Here is a 20,804-nt window from a genome sequence, read left to right as displayed (position 1 = left end):
GGGTCCTCCTACAGGGGATATTTCCTGGGATGAAACCTTTCCAACCCCCTGCCCACTGCCATGGCCATTTCACCTCTGACCATGCCCCTGCAGGCAGCTGAAGCTTTGCCCTTCCCCTTGCTGAGCCAAATCCTATTTACAGCAGTTGCCTCCATGGGTGATGGAAACCTGATTTTAATAGCTTAAAAGTTCCTTAGTGAAAATTGTCATTGTCTCTGGTGGTTTGTAGTAATGTAGAGTGTATAAAAGGAATGTTAAAATCCTTGTTGTGGTGTATCTGCATTCTTGCCAATCTCATACCATATTTTCAGAATTCTACAGTCATGAACTTATCTGTGCTAACAGTTGTGAGGAGAACTGGTTTCTGTGGTGGGACTGGCCTTTTGGATTGACTCAGACTGGCTGGTTCCTCAGGGCTGGCACCTGCACAGTGTCCCCTGTGGACAGGCTCTCACTTCAGCCTGCAGAGGGTTTTGAGCCCAAAGCCTGGCATCACTGAGGGAGAGTTTCTCTCTCTCACATTTGCTCACTGAGCAGCACAGGGACTATACACAAACCCTTAGCCCTACTTGTGCCCAGTGTGGGCAAGGCTGGGGGTACAGATCCTCTGCCAGCACTGCCAGAGCAGCTCTTTCCATCCCTTCCTTCCCTCTCCATCCCACTGTGGCTGCCCACCCCTCTTCCCCAGGACCTGCTCCCCCCAGCCTCTCCCAGCCCTTGGCCATGGCCCTCCCCAGGCCGAGCTCTCTCAAGCAGAAGCCAAACAAACCTTAAAAGCTTTCTGGTCCCTGGCTGTGTGGGGAAGGAGGGCTGTGCAGATGGCTTTAAATGTGTCCAAAGAAATGGCTTTTCATCCTCTCTGGCTCCAAGTGTGATTGTATCCCCAGCTCGCCTTGCAGAGGTGCAATTGCTGCTGTGAGAGCTGACCTGAATAACTAAAGATTTGGCTGCTGCTGCACTGGGAAATGCAATCAAAACAGCACTTCTGCTTACTGCAGGTTTCAAACTGATCAGCATTATGCAAATCTCACCTTCCTCGCTGCTGTTATCTCCAGCTTGTGGCATTAGGAGCAGATAATATGTACAAGGATTAGGACATGAACCCCTCTGCAAGACTTTTCTCTCTCTAAATTCCTTGCAGGTGCCATGAGGGGTTCTACACCTGTCACCCAAAGGAGCATCCAAATCTAGAGGACAGCACAGAGAAAGTTTCTCTGCATATTGTAGAGAAACTTTGCATTCCTTTCAGTGCCCTCTGACTGAACTGCTGTTTATGCACCTTCCCCACAACCATTTAAACTGCTTCAGAAAATCTTTTCACATTAAGCACATCATTAAAATAACATAGAGAGGCCAGTGAAGCATTAATCTCAACCTTAGATACTTTGCTGGACAGGGGGCTTCATTAAAACCCTTGATGGAGCTGCAAGTTGTTTTCTATTTATCTTTTCTGTTTCCCAAAATCCAAAAAATATTTGCACTTGGGAGCCTTCTATCTGATGTTTGCACAGTACTTAATGGAGATAAAAGTGAATATTCTGTAAGATAGAGAGAGAACTTCCTAGTGCAGGCTTGGACTGGGAAAGGGTGAAATTCCCCCTGAAGTAAAATCCAAAATGACAAAGTTGTTTGAGTTCATTTCACATTTCTTTCCTTTTCTTTTTATTAAAAGGAAAGAAAGAAAAACACTGAGTGAAATGATCTGAAAACACTTTGTTTTCAGACTGACCACTGCACTGTGAGCCTGGCTGATTTTGGCTGGGAGCTTTTCTGGGGCTGATTGTTGCTGTTTGGTTGTTTTCCCCATGCCCTGCACCCACAGCTGCTCTCAGGTGGGTGCACGGCCCTGTCCCCATGGTACCTGTGAGGAAACAGCTGAAAACAGTGCCCAAAATCTCTCTGCCAGACACCACAGCCAGGAATAGAATTAGGGACAGGATTGTGCCCCTGCCTAATCTCCAGCTGCTCCACTGTGACCCTCTGGAATGGGCTGGGAATGCCAGGGCTGGGAGAGAAGCAGGCACTTGGATCCTGGAGGAACAAATATTAAGAAAAATCACAGGGAATCTGATCTGCCCCACAAGGAATTTTGGTGTGAAAATAGCAATGCAGCTTGGTTTGTAGTGCCATATTAATTAAAATAAAATAGCACCTAGAGGTATGGAAACAAAAGGCATCCATATTCTGACTTTAGTTACAGACATTTCAAAAATGCCACTTAAAAAAAAATCAGGATTGACTGAGGAGGACCAGCCAGGTGTCAGTTTAATGACTTGGGGAAGCAAGTGGTCTTACTGCAAAAAGGGGGCAGCTGAGTCTGGGCAATTGGATTACACAAATGATATCAGAGATTCACTGTTAGTGGGAATTGGGGAGCTGGTGACTTGTACTTAGAGTGGGTTTTTCTGACCTGTGGATGTCTCTCTCTTCCTAGAGCAGGAAGAAATCTCTTTTCCAGTGCTCTCCATGAGCTGTCATTCACCCCCAATGCAGCTTTGGGGCAAAAAAAGTGGTTTCTCTCATCTGTCTTTCCCAATCTTATTTCTTACAGAGTTCAGAAGGAAATGGGTAATAAAGAACTGCTCATTTTAAGCAGAACAGGCAGTTTTTCAGGATTTTTCTCTCCATCCCCTTTGCCTGCTTTCCAAAAATCAGTTATGTACCTGCAAGGTTGGCTGAGGGACAGCATGGGAAGCACAAGCTGCCACTTCCCCCCTCACTGTGGGTTTTAGGGGCTGTCAGACCGAGCTTGCTGCTGCAAAGACGTGACTTGAATGCTTCAGATCCTTCTGGCAAGCTCCAGCAGGCCCCCACCTTCCTCTTCCTAAAATTGCTTTGGCCACTTCCAGCAAAATGAAAATAGCTCATCTGACTTTTTCATCAGGGGCTCTCCTGGGAGCTGCAAGTGTACAGGTTGGGATGATATCAGGGAGAAAACTCTTCAGGATTTGTTCATAAATGTGCAGGAAAGGGTTGCTGCAGCCTCCTTTTGCTGCTGCATTTTTCTTTCATAAATTCCCCAGAAAAATTTGGTTCTCTCCTCCTGTGCTTGATGACTGAGGCTGGAAGCATGGACTGGAGCACTGTGTCCTGCATCCATGGGCTACAGACACTGCTTCCAGAACCCAGGAGGAAAGCAAAGCCTTGGACTTGAAAACACTTTGGAACAGTGGCTGGATGGGTTTTATTTTGGGATTTCTAGTTTAGCTCAGCTGGCTCAGGAGGTGGAAAATTCAATTTTCTGTTTTGACTTCTTCTGAGTGGCTCCTCCTTCAAGAAGCTGGGCAGGAGCTGGATGTGCTCCAGAAAGGAAACCCAGCCCTGGCAGGACCCTGGGGAAGGGACAGCATTTGTATGGCTCAGTCCCTCAGCTGAACATCAGCTGGATTTCACCAAGAATCCAAAATCATTCTTTCTCAGTGTTCAGCTCAGGGATTTCAGTGACCCTTCCACACACAAGGGACTGTGGGATGTCTCCTGCACTGGCTGGAGCTGAGATCCTCCACCCTAAAAGCAATTTTCCTCTGCCCTGGCATAGCCCAGATGCATTGAGCTCATCCCCAAGGCTCCTTCCCCTCTCCCTTCTCTCTTCTGGGGGAGGTGATGGGGTTTTGTTCTCTACCACATATTTCTTGGCTTTTGTGGAGATCACTGGGGACTCCTTTGATGTCCACTCATCCCTTACAAGCCAAGGAAGGTCAGGCACAGAATTGCCTTTGATTTTTAAACCAAAATATGAAGAGCTGGCCTGACTGCAGAGTAGGCCAGTGTGCATCATTCAGTGCTGTGGAGCTGCTCCTGCCTGGTAACAAATTGAGGTGTGACCAGTACCCTGCACCCCTTTTGTTCCAGCCCTTCCCAGGAGAGGGGGAATTTGCAGGAGCCTGAGTCTCTGCTGCCTGCTGTGGAGGTTATTTCTAGCCCTTAATCCTGCTTTTCTTACAGATACAACACAAGCTTGGGGGATCAAGGACTCTACGAGGGAATGAAACTTCAGTTGGCTGGAGCAGCTGGAACCCAAAGCAATATTTGCTGGAAGAGCCTTGAGGGAGCACAGGAGAGAAACTCTGGGACAAAGAAGAAAGGCAAAGTGGTGAAGGAGCTTATTCATCCCACTTTTGAATTAACTCGTGCTTCAGTACTCTCCTCACTCCCTAGGTGGTGGCCAGAGCACGCTGGCTGCTCCAAAAGGGCTCAGCAGGAGCCCTGATGGATGCAGATGAGTTGGACAAGGGTGAGGATGAAACACAGTCTGCTTGGCCAGAAATAGATTTGAGGGCGTTGTTTATGTTTAGTTCTGAGACTGCTTTGCACTCCAGCCTGGAATAACTCTTTTCTCCCACATTTCTCCTCCTTAGCTGGCTCAGATTTTGAGCCACCAGCTGTTTGCTAGGATTGTTCCTTCTCCTTGCTCCCTCCCTTCCAAATTCTTCAGGACATTATTTTCTTGAAGCTTTTCTCAGTAAGAATTTAATCAAATAAAACAAAACCACAGCAACCCGCCGCTTCTTGGACAGTGTTTGATGTGTAAATATGTAAAGAAGGAGTGTTTTGAAAATGCAATCAGCTACCTCCTGGGGACCTGAGTCCTACAATGAGCCAAGGTGACTCCACATGGAGATATGTGCTCCTGCAAGAATAAATTCCAGCTGCAGGGGTGACCAGAGGCACAGCTAAGCCACTTCTTACAGAGGCATTTTTGGAATAGCAGCACGATTCTCCTCCAGGCCAGGCAGCTCCTTGCTGGACCTTTTTCTCTCATTCCCACCCTGCAGCTCTGGAGTTATTTGCCCATTTTGCTCCTTCTCCACTTGATCCCTCTGCAGGTACTCCTCATTTTTGTGGCCAAATTGAACTTTGAATAGGGAAATAGCTCCTAATGTTTGACTCATTCCTGTGGAGTGAAACACCCTGTGCCCACAGTGGGGCAGAACTCTGGGATTTCTCCCAGTCAAATACCCAGGAGGTGACTCCAAGGAAAGCTTCAGCAGTGAGGTCAGGAGAGACACTGCCCACAGGGCTCAGGCAGGGCACTTCTGATCTTGGTCTCATCCTGCTTAAAGGGTTCTCCTCTGCTGCCATTATTAGTGAATAAACTCACTGCCAAAATTAATACAGAGCAATCTAAAGGGCGAGCTCTGCTGCTGTTTATACTTTGTTTGTGCAAAACAATTCACAATAATTTAAACTTTGAACTTCCTCTGCACCCAGCACAAAAATGCAGCTGATGGCTTTGTCACAGCACACTGAGTGCCAGCTGAGTACCTGGGGCACATTAATGATGGACTGTTGTGAAGAGACTCTCAGAAGAGGGGGCTGTGTGATTACTGATCATTTCTGCATTGCAGTGTCCCCATGCAGCAACAGAAAACATTCAAATGGCATTTCTCTCCTCATTCCAAAGTCTGCTTATGTAATTTTTCCTCTTCTCTTCAATAGTGTGGATCAGAACTCACTCCCTTTCTTAGATTCACCTCTGAAATGAAAGGCTGGCCCTGGATTTGGGGAGCAATGCTGTTATTCAAACAGAAATTGCTCTTCACTCTCAGGGTATGTGGTTATTACTCAGCAGGCTCCACATTTTAGACACAATGCCAAACTGATACTCCATCCAAGTGGACTGATGTGTCCACTTGAAGCCCAAGAGGATTTTCCCATCACCTCCACTAATCCCTGTGTTCAAATCCCATCTTCAGTAATTGCAGGCTGCCTCTGGTTCTGAGCAGAGACATTAATCACACCTCCAGCTCAGAGGTGGTTTCTTTCAGATAATCCCTGCAGAAAGGGGCTACAGAGTGTGCTTTGGTCTCCTTCTCTTGTCTCAGAGTCTGCTGAAACTCCAAGCAATTTAATATATTCAGGTGTGATACCCAGGTATAAGTCATGATGGCTGGAGATAAAGTGCCAGGTTATTTGTGGGGAGTTAAGGGAGGAATTCCAATCTGCTTTCACTTTGGAGCTTCAGAGTGTACTTGAAAGGAACACCCAAATCTGAAAAAGCAGCTCCTGAAAACGCTGTCCCTGCCCTCTGATGGGAAGCACAAGAGAAAGGGCATTTTGGAGCAGCTTCAAGAGCCCATTTTGCCCTTTTAGGCTCTACCCACATGAATCTCAGTAAAATGAGTCTCTCCTGGGCTGAATGCTTCACACAGAGCACATCAGGGTGGTGCTGCAGGGAAGAGCCTGGCAGGGATGGCAGGGATCCCTGGGTGCTGCAGGGATGGCAGGATTCCCTGGGTGCTGCAGGGATGGCAGGATTCCCTGGGTGCTGGGTGCCAACCCTGCTGCAGCCAAGCAAACCCTCCCTGTCTGCAGCCTCAGCTTCCACCCACGGCACCCCGGGCAGGTCTTTCCCTGTTCTCCTCTCATTCCCTGACTTCCTGTCACCAGAAAAGGGACACTTGTGGTTTTCTCTGTGGTTTTCCTGTGCATCACCATGGGACAGCTGGGGACACCCCTGCAGCTGCTGGACTTTGAAGAATGGAGGGGTTGCAATTAAATAATTACTGCTGATGAAGCCTTTGCTGGGCTGATCCCTGGAAAGGCTGAGGATGAGCAGCATTGTGTGAGGGATGGGATGCCCCAAGCTTGGACACAACATGAACATGAAAAGCTTGTGCTGGTGTGGTTTCATCCTGAAATAGCCTCTTGCTGATAGAAAAAGGCTCTGTTTGTTTTTGGTTGCCTGTTTGGGGAGCGGCGGCTCCTCAAGGAAACGCTCCCTTCTGCACGCAAACAGCAATATTTACCTTGACAAGATAGTTTATTATCTTTCTTAATTTTCTCTTCCTTTGAAACGTTTCCGTTCTCTGAAGAGGCAAAACCATTGTGTGGAAAAACAATCTCAAGTGGACAAATTATGCAGCTTAACACGTTCCTCCTGCTCAGCTGAGCTGCAGGACCTGACCATGAGCATGTTCTTGGCTCCCTCCTCTCCTAAATTACCCATTAATTTATGTCTTATTTCAGGTTTTTAAGCTATCATATGTTATTTAAAATTTTTAATAGGTCACATGCACTTAAGTGACAAGTTCTCTATTTTTTAGGCATTCTTCCTTTCTGAAAGGTGAAATGAGAAAAACACAACCGCTGGAAGCAACAATACATAAGTATATAAAAATTGGACAATTGAGAATAGTTTAAGTGTAAAGAGGGTAAGAAGAATTCACTCCAGTAAAGAGGGCAAACCTGTTTCAGTAACTACTCACTGCCCAAGTGGAAAATATAAAGCGAAAGCAGAGCTAACTTTTGCTGACCTCCTACTTGGCCTCATAATTCAATCTCTGTTGCCAAATTCAATGGATTAAAAGAGGCAGTGGATGTACAAAGAGACAGTGTGGCTCTGCCCTGCATTATCCACCCAGGCAGGCTAATAAGTGGCATTCCAATATCTATTTTCCCTCTACGGCATGTGAACCTGCTTCAGTGCATACCATGGCTTTCTTCAAATTCCCCTGAAAAAGAACTTGTCCCTCAAATGCTGCCAGAAGAGAAGTGACAGAACAGAAATTACAGAGTTAGAAAATGGATCTGGAGCAGGATGATGGACAGACATAAAAGCCAGGGCAGCTCCTCCAGTTCCTTCCTTCAGCCCCACTGGGACCCTTCCTGTCCCAGCAGATGTTCTCCAGTGCTTTGCCCAAGTTGCTTTTAAATCTCAAGGGATAAAACTTCCAGCCCTTCTCTTGGGAACTTGTCCCAAGACCTCTCTGCTCAATATCCTCCCAAGCTGCTATAAAAATGTGATGTTTGTGCCCTTTCCAGGCATTTCCACCTCCCTGTGTGGAGCTGGCACTCAGTGCTGTGGCTGTGGGAGGTGCAGTGTCCCAGGAGAAGGGACTTGCAAGACTCAGGGTCACACCAACTTCTCAGAGCAGCTGAAATGAGGGCTTCAGTGCTTCCTGAGGGATGTGATGATCTCTGGGCAGTGCTAAACCCTGGGAAGCGCCACCCATTCCTGCTGACTGGCGCAGCAGGATCACACAACATGGGATAACTAACCCAGCAGAAGGAATTACACACAACAAGTCCTTACCTGTCACCACCAGCTGCATGGTGAGGTTTTTGTAGAGGCCGTATTTGGGGTTGCTCAGGACCATGGTGTAGTTCCCAGCATGTTTTGGTCTCACATCTCGTATTCCCAGTCTGTATTTCAGTGGATCTGGCTCATAGCAGGTGTGGTTGTCCTTGATCAGTTTGCCATCTTTGTACCTGTTTGGGAAGTTCCATCAAGGCTTGTCAAGTCCCTGTCGACCCTCAGAAACCCTGTCACCCACATTAGAGGAATAAAGGGTCATCCCAGCACAGGAAATGCAGGTCCAGAATCACTGCTTGGATTGGATATTTATTCCTGTTATCCTTCCACACCAGACCATCTCCAGTGCTGTGGGATGGATTCATTCCACACAGGAAAAAAAGTGGTTTATTTTATTTTATCTGAATGAACAGTGCCTCTCACATGCTCAACTATGATCTAAATGCCCCCAAGTGAAGCTGGATGGGCAACACCCATTGTGGGCAATCATGGAATAGCAAAATGTGTGTCACCAGTTTAAAGGAAGAAATTAATTCAGCAAAATTGTCTCTCAGGATGTCTTTGTGGGCCTTTACTGCTTCTGTAAAAGTTAAACTCTGTAACCTAGAGAAGGCTGGTCCATAGGGAGGTCAGTGAGGAATTCCCAGCTTGGAATATTCCCTCAGGGCAGGAGAGCAGCATCTGCAGGAGAGGCTCCTCGTCACTGCTCACCCCACACGCAGGTTTATGGTTAGGAAATAGGCCAGGCTTTGCCACACACGGAGCTTTGGGCCTGGTGGAAGGAGGCTGGGGCATCTCCCACTGCCTGAGGATGCTGGAAACTTCCTTTGCAGTCATAAAAACAACCATTCTGAGAGACCTCCAACATCAACAGCTGGGGTTCCAAGGGAAGGCAGCTCTGGTGGTCCCAGGCAGCCACCAAAGAGCTGCACGCTGAGCGCAGGAGCAAAGGCTTGGCAGGGAGAAGGGGTCAGTCCCCACTTCAGCTCCCAAAACATCCCCATCCCTAAATAACAGCAGCAATTAAAAACACCTCCTGGCACTGTTTCACTAAAATTAGAGGATTTCATGTTAATTCACTGCTAATAAAATGCAGCAAGGCCAGCCCTGAGCATCCTTTCTCTGCCTGCCAGGCTCTCAGCTGGCCCAGGGCAGGTGCTCCAGGGAAATACCATCTTCTCTGCCAGGACAGGCACACCCCTGCCAGCTGTCCCACAGGATTTAATGCAGTTAAAGATGTAAAAGGCACTGGATGGGGTCATTAAAGACAGAGCAGGAGAGAGGAAAAGTGATGAAAGGGCAAAGAGAGACTCAAATATCTCCTGGAATTGCTGTTGGTTGCCTCTCCTGTTTAGCAGATCTATTGCACTCCTGGTGAAGCCTTTGGTCTGCTCAGGAGGATTCAATGCAAGGATCTGCTGGCACAGGATTGGAGGACATTATTTAAAAGTTCTGGAAAGAAACAATTTCTTATATTAAAAATAAATATATTTTTCCTGTTAGCCCCTGTTCCCTTGCAGGCTTGATCACTGCTGCTGGGGGTAAGCAGGAAACCCTTCCCTGAGAGCTTTCTCCTTGGATCTCCGAAATCACTCTGTGTCCAGGGAAAGTGAAACACACTTTTTTTTCCTTCAGGGACATTTTTTGCATGGCTAGGAAAAGAACACAGCCTGGGTGTGGGAAATGGAAAGACAGAAACTTCCACAGACACTGAAGGGTTTGATTTGCAGCCTTGGGAGAAGCTTGGATTGATGTAAAAATAAAGTACACCGACATTAAGCAGAAAAATTATAAACTTATGTTTCTATAGTTGTAAGTAAGAATATGCCTTAAGTAAGTAAGAAACTGTATTGGGTGAGATGGTGAAGGGTTTATAGTGTAGTAATATAATTGTATAGAGTAAGCTGAGAGTTTAGATGTTATAATAGAAGCATCTGTGTGTACTTTCATCCACTGAATAAAAGTATCCACAGTGCAGCAGAAGTGAGCAAAGGTGATAGGTTAGAAAGCAAAATAAACTTTGTGCAACTGTCCATTGGATCAGAAAGTTCTATATTGTCTTGTAACAAAGAACTTGTGACTATTGTGAGCGGTGGCCAACTGCTTGCTCTTTATATCTCATGGCCTTTGAGACTGATGTTGATGTGAGCAATAAATCGTTTTTAGCCCAACTGTGGTCCCACCCCTTCAATTAAAGCTGTGATGATAATACCTGGGAATGAGGGGTGGCTGGCCCAGGCTCCCAGAGCTCAGGAGCCCAGAGCAGAGCCACAGCTCCTCAGCTGAGCTCAGCCCACAGCTCTGAGCACTCCCAGCTCCCATCCCTGACCTGTGTGCTGAGGAATGGTGGTGATCTATTCCAGACAGGATTCCTAAAGGAACTCAGGCATTCCTGCTGTTGCTGGGGGCACTCACCAGGTGACAGTGGGCCGAGGAAAGGCATCCACCTTGGCAGCCAGTTTCAGGGACTTGTGTCCTGAGGTAATCTCGTAGTAAGGCCCTTTCTTGTGTGAGACCGTGATGTAGGGCTTTTCTGGGAAGAGAAATGAGCAGGGAGACTTGGAATGGCAGCTCTGCCACAGCACAGAGCTCACACCTGTGATTGCTTTGTTCCCACATGGGTTTTTTTCCAATACAGACCTGCACAGAACCAAATGGTTCAGTTCCCTCAGCTCCCCCATGCAGCCCAGCCATGAAGGGCTGCTCTCACATGAAGGAATTCATGTGGAAAGCCAAGGATATGCATTTGCATCACCCCTGGATTGGTGTGGGAAGTGCCTGGGGCATCTCTTGTCCATGTGGAGCCCACAGGACGGATTTTCCAGGGCCTCAGCAACCACACTTGGTGCCAGCTTTTTCAAACAGTTCAGCTCCCTCAAACATCACAAAATCCCAGACTGGTTTGGGGTTGGAGGGACCTTAAAGCCCATCCATTCCCACCCCTGCCATGGCAGGGACACCTCCCACTATCCCAGGCTGCTTCGAGCCCCAGTGTCCAACCTGTCCTGGGACACTGCCAGGGATCCAGGGGCAGCCACAGCTGCTCTGGGCACCTGTGCCAGGGCCTGCCCACCCTCCCAGGGAAGGATTCCTTCCCAATATCCCATCTAAATGTACCTCTTGAATTTGTTTGAAACATGGGAGCTGACTCTCATTGACTAAGTAGAGGTTATAGATGATTAGTGGCTGACTTTCTCCCTAGTGCCATTTCAATGAACAGATTTTACAGCCTGGCATTATCCTCTAAGCTGAACACTGCTAGTTCCTGGTCCATCCTGGTTTGGCTGCAGCACTCACCATACACGGTGACAGTGACATTGGCTTCCAGCCTGGTGGCATTGAATGTCCTGCAGATGTACAGGCCCCCATCTTCCATGGTGACATTTTCAATTATCAGGCTGCTGCCGACTTTGTACACGACATCACTCTGGTCCATTGTTCTCCTGGGGTGAGGGTGCTGGGAGTCACAAAAAACAGGGTCAAAAAAGCAGCCTAAACTGGATTATTGTGTTCACCCTTTCCAAGGCTGCCAGTAAAAGAAAGCAGTGATTCCTATCAAAACAATCACATCTCCCCATCACTGAAATAAATAATATAAAAGGCAGATCAGCAGGAAGAGCTCTTGTGTGAAGTTTCATTATCAAGTCTAATAAGAGAGAGAAGCAGAGTGGAAATGTGGCACTTTGTATTGAATTCTGGGCAGGTAAAGAAGGGGATGCATCCCAGCCCTTCTGCAGGACCAAATCCCAGCTGCTGGAGGGTCAGAGCTGTGCTCCGAGGGTTTGGTTTTGAGGGTTTTAAAATTTATTTTGGTCACAGTCAGTATTTTTTCTGTATTAAAAACCTCCTGCTTTCTAAAATAAATATATTATGACAGAAATATAATATATTATGACAGCCAAGTGCCAATGCAAATTCCTGGGGAATTTTAGAAAACATTATCACTTTCGATAGGATTTTTGATCCCAGAGATTTGGCCAGGAAGTTTTACATTTATAATGTTAGAAATATAAGGAGAGTTCATAGGAAAACTAATATTTTCCACCATATGGAGTTCAGGAAACCAAATTCATTCAGTAAAACTGTAGTGCTTGGACCTCTATAAATTCTATGCTATATTTCCTGTAGTTTCCTCACTGAAACAAACTCAGACATTCTTTTTTTTTAAGGAAACAAATCAAAATTAATCAGTTTTTAGGAATCACATTTTACACCTTCCCAAAAGGCTTATATGCTTCTTTACAAGGAGTATTTTGCTGAACTAAAAAGAAAAAAAAATTATTTTAATTCTCAGCACCAAACAGACCCAAGAATAGACTCTCTGACAAATGAACCGATTTGGGAAATGATTCCTCTCTGTTGTTTTTTTTTTTTTTTTCCAGGAGAAGTGAGAGGGTTCGGCACTTCAAATGTTAAGTCTCTTTCTTCTACTTCAAATTTGGCACTAAAAGAAAGCTCAAGACTCAGAATTTACATTTCATTTCTCGGGGATGATTTCCACAGGTTCAGCTGTGTTTTCCTGTGCTTTTTCCTACTTCATAAATACCAAAATAGATGGGGAGATTGACAGCTTACAACCTGCATTTCAGACTTGTCACTTTGAGACAGCCAGGACAGAAGGAATGAAGGAGTTTTTCTTCCCAAAAAGAAGGAAACACTCCTGGCTTTTCTTGCCAGGGTTTTTTTAGTGAGTTTGCAGCTTAATCTGCAGGTTCAAGTAGGGCAGAGACATTTTAGATTCATCCAGACATAAAGTTCAGTCAATGATAGGCTTATAAATGGTTGGATAATTTCAGAGTAAGTAATAATTAGGTTTTCTCAGCCCTGTGGATTTTGGGAAGAGGGGGAATACAGGGATTCCATGCACTCACTGTGCCTCGGGGACACGTCCAGATGAACTCGATGCGCCCGTTGATGAAGGTCTCTGCTTTGCACTCCAGCTTGAGAGTTTCTCCAACCAGCAGCTTTCTGGCACTTGCCTTCAGAGCCAGGTTCTGTATTCTACCCTCTGCAATGGAAGAGGCAAAGCTGTAACCAGCAGCACTCCCTGCATCAGTCTGGGATGCACCAATGTATCCCTGCTCCCATGGACACAGTCAGGAATGGCTGCTCTTCCACGTGCCACAGCTCCAACCCTCTCATCAGCTCCACAGAAAAGAGTTTCCAAAGGTGACTCCTCCTTTGGAGGGCCTCAGAATGAGAGGATCCTCTTTTGCTGGACATGAGATGTGTTTCTTCTGCCCTCTCCTGCCCAGCTCCCTTTCCTCCCAGAATGGGATCCCCAAATCCCCCAGTGGGATCCCCAAATCCCCCAGTGGGATCCACAAGTCTTGCTCTTACACATTTATCAATGACTTGAATACATCAGCTCTGAACTTTCATCAGTTTTTGGTGCCCATGCCAAAATCACACCTGGCCACTGACAGTAACACATAACAAAAAGGGATTTCCTGGGTTCTTTTGAGCTGCAGAGGGATGGTGTAAGAAGTTTTGTAGGTTTGCATTCATAATTTTAATAAAGAATTACTCCAACAAGGAATAAAAAGGAGAAAGAGAGAGATTTACAGGACTTCTATTTGGCTGCCACGCAAATTTACAAGCCTGTTGTTCAAGGCTGAGTGCTGACTGTATAGAAAGATGCCATGAGCTAATGGGAATGAAGTCCATGTAAGTAGAAGATATATGAGGAGATAAAGAACATACATGGAAAACAAAAGAAAAATAAATTCTAATTGGTTTCATATAAATGCCCAGCACTCAAAAATTTAATGTTTAGTTGCTTCAAATTCAGATTTTAATTATGAGCTGAAGCTCAGCAGTAAATCCAAGGGAAATGGTATAGTAAATCACCAAGAGAAAATCTATAAAAAGCAAAGATGTGAATTATCAGTGTAGTGAGGTTTTTCTACGATGATCACACGTGGTTAATGACCAGAAGCAAAAAGAAAGCTGCTGTTTGCTTTGTCCTGACCCAGCAGTTGTTTTAATGTAAATACAGTTCAATCCAAGCAAACAAAGCCTTGGTGGGGTTTGAATAAAACACTCCTGTTTTGTACCACCTCAGCACTTGGTCATTTTTCAAAACCAGGAGTGGCTCCAATCCAAGTTCTATTGAATAAGGGAAAAAAAAAAAAAGGAAGAACAAGTTTACTTATAGCATTCCAGCTTGGACTTGCTACAGATGCAGCCCAGGGAGATCTATCAGACAGAACTGAGCCTAAGCAAGGAATGGCACCCAGGAGCTGCCAGTGGCTCGGGCTCTGTGCCCTCCCTGGCACTCACCCAGCCTCTGGGCCATGTAGTAGGAGTTGAAGACGCTGCCGTTGACTTGGGCCGAGCACGTGAGGATCCCAGAGGGCACGAAGGAGTGGGAGGGGATGACAAAGCCTCTCTTGGGGTCCCACACCATCTTCCTGAAGTTGATCTCTGCAGAAGAAGGGTACTGCAAGGGAACAGACAAGGAGTGAGAATCCCATTCCCCTCGGATTGCTCTGCCTTAGGGACAGGGCAGGGCTTTGACCTTCCCCCGGGCTTTGGGGTCTCTGTGCACACAGATCTGCAGCAGCAGCAGTCTGAGCAAACAGAAAAGCCCTCTTATATGCCCATCTTATATGAATTTTGGGGTGTGATCTTTTCGGAGGTATTTCCTCCCAGTGCCACATGGAGCTACCACAAATTTTCCTCATTGTACTTTAAAAATATGTGCCAAGTGAGACTCTCCCAAAACCAGAATTATTCACTAACTCACCTGTGGTTATCTATGAGTTCTGGTCTGTGGGCACTCCCCAGATTCTCTCTATTCCACAGAAGGTGGGGAGACACGCTCAGAGCACCCCATGGATTTCCATGGAAGCAGCCTGGGTGATTTAGGAGTGTAAATCACAGAAATAAAGGGACTAAGGCACTTTTTGTCCTAAATTCACAAATACTTATAATGTTCTGAGATTCTTTAAAAAACGCTTTCAGCTCTTCTTATGAGGAAGAAGTGAGAATTGAAAAGGCAAATGTGGAAAACAAACCAGAGCAAAAATTTATTTAATGAGAATGAACCCTCCTTTGTCTACCCTTGGACAATATCAGTGTTGAGCAGCTTGGCTTTTGTTGAGGGCAATAATCAGTTTATTGTTATTATTAACACACAGGGAAATCCTCTATTTGCTAGAGGAATGCAACTTACTTTCCAAAAATTTTGAAAATCCTGGATTATGATGCACAAAAAATTATGTGAAATTAAAAGAGCTCCCTGAAATGCCCCATTTCAGGTGTGCAGGTGGGGGAATGGAAGCACAGGTAATTCTGGCTTTCCCAGCAGGACACAGGGAAGCTCTTTAGGACTGAGGATGCTCTTTGGGAGTGTTGACAACACTTCTGCCCAAAAAATGAAACGTTTGGGCAAACCTCAGTGTGCCTGAAGTTACCTCATGTTAATTAACTTTATTTGCTTTCCTCCTCCTCCTCATATCCTGGCTGCTCAAAGGTGAGGCAAGGGGAAGTTCTTTTCAGAGAGACCCTGCTTTAGCTTTGGGAGCTAACAAGGGACTGAAAGCAGGAATTTCACCCCTGATGGAACAGTTTTGCTCCCATCCCTGCTGTGTACAGCTCCTGTTTGTCTCCCAGCAGTCAGGACTCTAGTTTGGCAGGGCAGCTAAATTGGATTCAGTTTAAACAATCCTCCTTTTCCATACAACTTGAAGCTTGGGGCTCTGGATACACAAGTGACCAGGCTGGCCTTGGTTTGGGTCAATTGTTACAATTCCAGCATGGACAAAACCCAAAGGAATTCTGGCTGAGGAGTTGGTGATGCTGCATGGGGAAGAGAGGACAGCCAGACAGTCGCTGTCTTTTGGAGCAGCATTTGTTCTGACAGCAGTAGGAAACAAGGATCTCTTGTAAATGGTTTTGAAATAATCAAGCTGTGGCATCTCTGTTTAGAACCATGAGGAAAAATAGGAAAAATTACAGAAAGAGATCTGAAACCTGAGGCTTAATCATGCTTTAGCACTCATGAAGGTCAAAGCTGGAAGTGGCAAATGCACACTGAACCAGATGAGTGACTAAACAAATCTGACATGACTGAAAAAGCTTTTTTTGCCCTGAATTAAAAATCACATTGAGCAAAATTAAAAGCCTGAGCTATGTGTCTTAAGCATGAGTTTATTAATAACAAAGATGCTATATTGAGATAGCTGGGATCTGCTTAGTATAAGCAAGAGATACCTTTCTCTGAGCATGTTTCAAGAGAGTGCAATGATTTAAAAGTATAATGGTAACATAAGGAACTTAATTTATGGTGGCAAAGAGTCCATTTTCCACAAGAATAATAAAATGTGATAAAGCTGAACTTCAGGGTTTGGCAGCTCTGCTCCCCGATGCCTGGGGGAAGGGGGAAGAAAATATAACCCTACTCAGGAGGCCCTTTTCAACACCACACACAGATTAAACATCTTCATAAAATATTCACAAATACCTACTTAAACAATCAAACAAAAAAGCGTCAATGCTGCTCGAAGGAAATCACAGTGGCTTTCCTCCCTTTGAAGTGTTGTCCTCCCTCTCCAGTTGTCTCCCGGAGATTAAATTTGGAAGGAGAGGATGTTCTAAATTTGTCTGATGGCCTGACTCACCTCTCCTCCCCCATGCTCACCTCCGCCCCTGTCCTGCCCTGCTTCCTCCTGGCACAGGAGCCGCCACTTCGGCACTGTGGTGCTGCCTTAGGACTTCAGCTTTCATATCCTTCCAACCCTGTACTGCATTAGTGTAAAACTCTAAACTCTATCTAGAGTGTGAGTTAACAGTATTCACATTTTGGCCAGACAAAACAATCCCTCTAGGCCTGAGATTCAAGGATACTCTACTGCATCAGTCCCTGAAAAGTGTCAAGAAAAGTGAATTGGGGGGGAGCAAACAGGGGGAATATGACTTCATTGCCTGAAGCTGTAATTAGAGGATTAACCCCTGATATGTAAATGGACTAAACTTATAATTGTCTGAAAAACTCGTGACCATCATCCATCCTGGGTGTGTCTTTGGCGTTTCACTGCCCAAGGCGAACCTATTGAAGGCCTTTAATAAATACCCACTTTATTATCTTAACCTTGTCTGGCCTCTGGTCCAGGCAGGCACTGCAAGGCATCAGTGGGATCCCAGCCAGCTCCACAGCTGGATCCCGGAGCTTCCCGAGGTGCCACCATCCCAGTAGCTCCCAGCTCCTTTGGGAATCGTGCCCACCCTCTGCCTCTCTGCCCTGAGCCCCAGCTGCTCAGTCTTGGAGGGGGAAACCTTCTGGGGACAGCTTTTTGTGGGAAAGATTTAGGTGTAGATTTCATTCCAGCAGCCAGGCTGCAGTTTGTGTTTGGAGAAATGACTGGGATTTAGATGGGAAGCAGGAAAAGCAGGGCTGCCCATCAATAAAAAACGTGGAGATGGGAATTCCAAGGCCACCCTGATGCTGCCAGGGTCATCAGCACTGCTCCAGCCATGAATTTGGTGAAGCAGGCTCAAATCAGAGAGGGATGTTTCATTTTTGTAGCCAAGGAGGAAGGTGGTAACACTTGTCCAGACTAAAATGATAACTGGAGAAGAGCCTCTTTCCCCTCTTTAATCGCTGCTGCTGAAATTTAACATTAGAGATCTCCAAAGCCAAAAGGCTCCTGCTGTCCCTCTGCACCTCTACGGGGAGCATGCTATGGGTCCCAGCAGGAGCTGGAGCCCTGTCCCAGTCCCTCATGGTTCCTTGTGCTGCCTCCCAGGAGAAGGGGACATCGAAGGCATGGAACTGCCACGAGGAGCAGAGGTGCTTAGACCCCTCTCTGCCATGTCCAGAACAGCCTCATCCCTCACAGTCCCTCCAGAACTGGAAAAGGGGCACAGGATGAGCTCCTGCTCCCTTCAGGATTTCCTGAGCTATCAGATTGGCAGGGGGAGGGAAGGGCACAGAATTCCTGACGTAAAATGCAGGATTGGATCCAGGAGACCTCTGTCCTGTTCCTCACTCCATGACAGGCTACTCTGGAGAGCAGTTCTGAAGCCCTTTAAATGAGTGACTCCATTGACTGATCAGGGCCCAGACCTTAAATTTCCATTTTTATTATCCCAAACAGCCTTGGCCTGCACAGACTGTGCAGTAACCTTGACATTCAGGTGGAACTGCTGCCAAAGGGATAGATGCTGGAGCCATCTATTCCCAAGGCTGAAACTTGGTTTGAATTGATGAAATGAAGCAAAAATGGGCAGTTGTTCTAAGGAGGTTCAAGGTATAAAGAGAGAACCTTTCAGAGAGAGCCAGGTGTTATGCAAGGAATTTTAACAGAAAACAGTGCTTTGTCATCTACTTCTGCCAATTTTATGGAGGAACACCAAGCCACAACACAAAAACAAATTTGCTAAACTCAGCCTAATCCCCAAAAAATCTTTTTACCCAGTTCAACAGTAACACACTGCGAGAACAGGTTCATGTTTCTGGATTTTCAGGCTCTTTGCTATTTTTAATGGAATTTACCCAGCTTTATACATCTAAATTTTTTGGTTTTCCCACTTTATTGGCAGCCCAGACCTTGAACTGAGCTTCTCTGAAGCCATGTCTTACCTGGGTGAGCTTGGGTCTGATGTCTGGGGAGGTGACCCGGCAGGGGATCACCACTATTCTTTTATCATCCGTGATGTAGATGATGTCGGGGTGTTCCGGGTGCATCTCCACAAATGGATTCCTGTTGTCTGCAAGGAAGAGAAAATGGATTTGGAAAACTGCTCAGTCACTGGAAGGGCACAGCAGTGTGAGCACTGAGCTGCCCAGAAAGGCTTCCTTGGGGTCAGGACATGCAGTGACATCCTGCCACTGGGGTTGGATCCAGTGACCAATTCCTTGCATTTAGCCCCACATTCATCCAGAAATTGTTCAGAACAGCACATTTCTGTGCAGACACATGAAAACTGCAGGGGTTACCAGCTCAGGATGCTAAGATACTTCTGGGCCTTGGGGGCTCCCCTGTCCTTTATTTGGGGATATCAATATGCATTTCTTGACTGATGACAACTTTTGCTTAAGGAATGTCATGGAAGTGCCCAAGGGTTGTCAGCTGGAATTAACCCTCAGAAAATCAGCTTGGTGCAGAGCTGGAGCTCCTTTGCTCCACAACCCACCCCAGTTTCACCCCCAACCACACCAAGGCAGGGATGGACACGTCAGAGTGGCCATACTGTCTTTTGTGGGGTTTGGAGCTTCATTTTAGCCCTGAGACCTGGGAATTTTGTCCTTAGCAGACAAAAGGAACCATGGGCTTCATCAGGGGGAGAGCAAGTGTTGGTTGGAGCTGTGAGTGTGACAGGCCACGTGTGAGGTGATGATGGTGTTTTACAAAAAGCACTCAGGGCACTGTGCAAGGACCAGAGATGTGGGATTCATGTGTGCACCTGGGACAAGGGGCTGAGCATGAGCACTGAACCCAAGGCAGATAAAGACCCAAAATCTGGATGATTTCTCTAATTTCTAGCACTGTCTTTTTATGCCAGCTTTTCTTCCATGCCATTGGTTTATTCTGGCTGTGCCTTGGCATAAGGGAATTGCAGGAAATGTTATGTGAGAGAGATTAATTAGAATTAAAACATTAGATCTCTAATCTCACCACATTTAGGAAGTTTCAGATACACATCTGAACTTTCTGGTCAGGCAGGCCCTGGTTCTATCAAGCCTTGAGCTGAGAAACCTAATCTTTGAACCATAACTTTGTAGTTTGGTCCAAGCCCCAAAACAAATAGGAAATATTTATACTCAGTCCAGTATCTCATGCACTTTCCCAAAAATTCTAAATTCTCCTGTTGAGTCAGATTATTAAAATGTGTTTAGTGTTTATCCCTGCAGCTTAATCCCTCTTCAGTCTTGCTCTCCAGTTGAGCCACACTGGGAGGTATCAAATGTGACAATATTTTTATTCTATTTAAAAGAAGACACCAGATAATTAAAAGAACATCATTGGGTTATTTGTGATAGGAAAAAGCAGAGAAAGTAGATTTTTGTGTACTTGCAACAAAGTGCAAAAAGGCATCAGGGGAAATGTAATCACAATTATTTCTTGTCCTGTGGAGAAAAGGAAAGAACAAGGAATGTGCCACATGACAGGGGATGGACAAGGGTATGGAATGGATGGAAAAGGGTATAAGATGGATGGATAAAGATACAGGCAAAGAGGAAATTTGATGGGGAAACAATTTGCTTCCTGATACCAAACTATTAACAATTCAAGATCAAATTTTGACTGAAAAGATGGAAGCACTGAATTTAAAACTATTTCTGCCATTATTTTTAGAAAGAATTTCAGAATATCACTGTTTGTTTAAGAAGTAACATAAATCAAAAGAAGGCAGCTAAGCAAATATGAAATAATCCTAAAAGGCAGGAAAATATTGAACCGTGCAATGATTGATGCATCTTAGTCAAAACAGAATAAAATGTCTCAAAAATATTTCCTGCTCAGGAAAAAATAAAATTAACCCTATTCTCCACCATCTTTTCCAAACTCCAAGACTTATCTCTACCAAATTTTCAGATTCACAAGAGATCTGAAATTAATCTACCTTTTTCCAGCTGCAAATAGGACAGGTATGTTGCTACTGATTCACCTAATGGGAAGGGAAGCAGGGCACGTGCCAGAAGCTGTATTTCAGTCCTAACTGATTTTTAACAGCAGCCTGCTCCTGAATTGCCACATGTCCAACCACGGACTGCAGATAAGCTATCCCAGATAAGCTACAATCTGAATTAGAAGCCAAACTA

General features: G+C 45.7%; 1 protein-coding gene across 2 annotated transcripts in view; it reads right to left on the bottom strand.

The window, feature by feature from the left end:
• LOC110467886 (vascular endothelial growth factor receptor kdr-like) overlaps nt 1–20,804 on the bottom strand; it is a 124,503-nt gene that overhangs the window by 58,140 nt on the left and 45,559 nt on the right. For both annotated transcript variants that reach the window (XM_077786581.1, XM_077786582.1), the window contains exons 4-9: nt 18,621–18,748; nt 14,318–14,477; nt 12,907–13,043; nt 11,333–11,492; nt 10,451–10,568; nt 8,036–8,211 (exon numbers count right to left, since the gene is read on the bottom strand). In XM_077786581.1, the coding sequence (XP_077642707.1) occupies nt 8,036–8,211; nt 10,451–10,568; nt 11,333–11,492; nt 12,907–13,043; nt 14,318–14,477; nt 18,621–18,748 (879 nt within the window). The remainder of the gene's footprint in view (nt 1–8,035; nt 8,212–10,450; nt 10,569–11,332; nt 11,493–12,906; nt 13,044–14,317; nt 14,478–18,620; nt 18,749–20,804) is intronic.

Source organism: Lonchura striata, chromosome 14 (assembly GCF_046129695.1).
Source record: "Lonchura striata isolate bLonStr1 chromosome 14, bLonStr1.mat, whole genome shotgun sequence".
Classification (NCBI taxonomy): Eukaryota; Metazoa; Chordata; class Aves; order Passeriformes; family Estrildidae; genus Lonchura; species Lonchura striata.
Note: the sequence above shows the minus strand (reverse complement) of the source record. Positions and strands in the feature narration are given on the sequence as shown.